The sequence below is a fragment of the Phytophthora parasitica genome (genome assembly GCF_000247585.1).
Source record: "Phytophthora parasitica INRA-310 unplaced genomic scaffold supercont2.2, whole genome shotgun sequence".
In the NCBI taxonomy this organism is placed as follows: Eukaryota; Oomycota; class Peronosporomycetes; order Peronosporales; family Peronosporaceae; genus Phytophthora; species Phytophthora nicotianae.
This window is the reverse complement of record NW_008648988.1, coordinates 2,795,409-2,797,004: the sequence shown is the minus strand read 5'-3', so window position 1 is coordinate 2,797,004 and position 1,596 is coordinate 2,795,409. Positions and strand designations below refer to the sequence as shown.

Here is a 1,596-nt window from a genome sequence, read left to right as displayed (position 1 = left end):
CCGTTAAAGACCTGCAGACGCGATTAAGCGTCTGCCGAAAGCGCTGAGCTAGCATCATGCTGGCCCAGGCTTCCGCGGGAGGGCGTCACCCCAACCCATCCACGATAAAATTTAGTAAACATGTATATATGGCGAATACAAATATCATGGTAAGTAGAGTGGTATTTACAATAGTGTCCAATTTTGGGATCTATCAAAAACGTTTTTAATAAGAGGCATTTGAATAGAAGCGTGCATATATCCCATCCAAGAGGCAGCATCGTCTGACTTACAACAGGTGAGAAGGTTACGGACACCTCATGGGGGACTACGCTGGTTCATCCGAGTGAGGCTGTATCGGCTTTCCAGGAGTTGGTGATAAACCTCCACTCTCGGACGAGATCAGCGGTCCATGCCGACCGCAACTCATTACCTTTTAGGTCGTAGCGAGGAAGACTTGAATCGATGTGGGAAGTAGCTGGAAAGATGACAAGTGAGTTTGCAATTAAGAAAGAAATACATCAGCGCTTCCGACCTTCCTACTCTTGGCGAGCGCTGTCCTGGCTTCGTGCTTCACGTCTTTGTGTTCCGCCAGGTTGCAGTTGAAGAACAGATGATGGCCCGAACATGATGGCGCAACTCCCGTTGTACTACAACACCCACCTAAGATGTGTCGTTAACTCAGGTGTGGTGCCACTCGTCCTGATAGTTACTGTGACCCTGCGATCAAGGGACGGCGTACCGACGTTGGCGAAGATGAAGCGTCACCGGGTTGTGGTGGCAACAAGGATGCTGATCGCTCGGTGTATGCCAGGACTGGGATCTCCGTTGTTGATGGACATCCGGCGACGGATTCAGAGGATGAGTGAGATTAAGGACGAGCCCAAACACTTGTCAATTATATTAGCTTTCGCGTAAAAAAAAACCGAAATTCTGCACGATTTTGTTTCTCAATACGTAAATTGGGGAATTAACGCCATTATATATCTTGTACATCATGATAATCGACTGGAATTTCAATTTGAATCGAATTAATACAGTTCTAGTGTACTGGTAGATTTGCTTTTGTATGAATCCATACTAGATACTGAAAGCATTAATACAGTAATGTCTTGGAATGTTTGATTAGACGACTTCATTGTAGTCGACCACGATAACGTCTTGCCGATAAATGCACAACTCATTTAGTGGTGTGCTAGCTGCTCCAGTAGCTACCAGATGTGTTCGCGTTAGCTCATGAGTCATGATGGCTCTGGCTAGTTTGATTCGACGACTTACGAGATACAAAACCACATGAGAAGTTGTTGGCGATCCTATCAACACGCTGATACTGTACAGTTCTCACAAAAATACATCTATTCCTTCACTCAAATCTTGATTCTACCTTACAAAACTGTAGCACACACACTTCCACGCATTTACTCGTTGATGTGGACGTCGCTCTCCGAGTACTGGCACAGCGTACCCGACGGACCGTCGCCCAGGTTCGACGGCGAACTGCCGCCCTGCGACCACTGACACACCTTCACATCGTTGTTGCCGTTCGTCGTCTTCACGTGGATGTTACTCAGCTTGGCCTGGTCGCCATAGTTCTTGTTCACGGTAATGACACTCACC

General features: G+C 47.0%; 2 protein-coding genes across 2 annotated transcripts in view; one reads left to right on the top strand and one right to left on the bottom strand.

Moving 5' to 3' along the window:
• Window positions 1-128: 128 nt before the first annotated feature.
• On the top strand, window positions 129-848 carry PPTG_21003 (hypothetical protein; the record flags this gene model as incomplete). The annotated part of the gene is made up of 3 exons (XM_008894436.1): window positions 129-149; window positions 286-350; window positions 689-848. 3 exons carry the CDS (start codon window positions 129-131, stop codon window positions 846-848), a joined length of 246 nt encoding a protein of 81 aa, XP_008892684.1.
• Window positions 849-1,397: 549 nt separating this feature from the next.
• The window catches only part of PPTG_21002 (hypothetical protein), a gene marked incomplete at its 3' end in the record, with an annotated part of 2,131 nt that continues 1,932 nt past the window's right edge, over window positions 1,398-1,596 (bottom strand). The window contains exon 2 of the mRNA XM_008894435.1: window positions 1,398-1,556. Within this exon, the coding sequence (XP_008892683.1) occupies window positions 1,398-1,556 (159 nt within the window). The remainder of the gene's footprint in view (window positions 1,557-1,596) is intronic.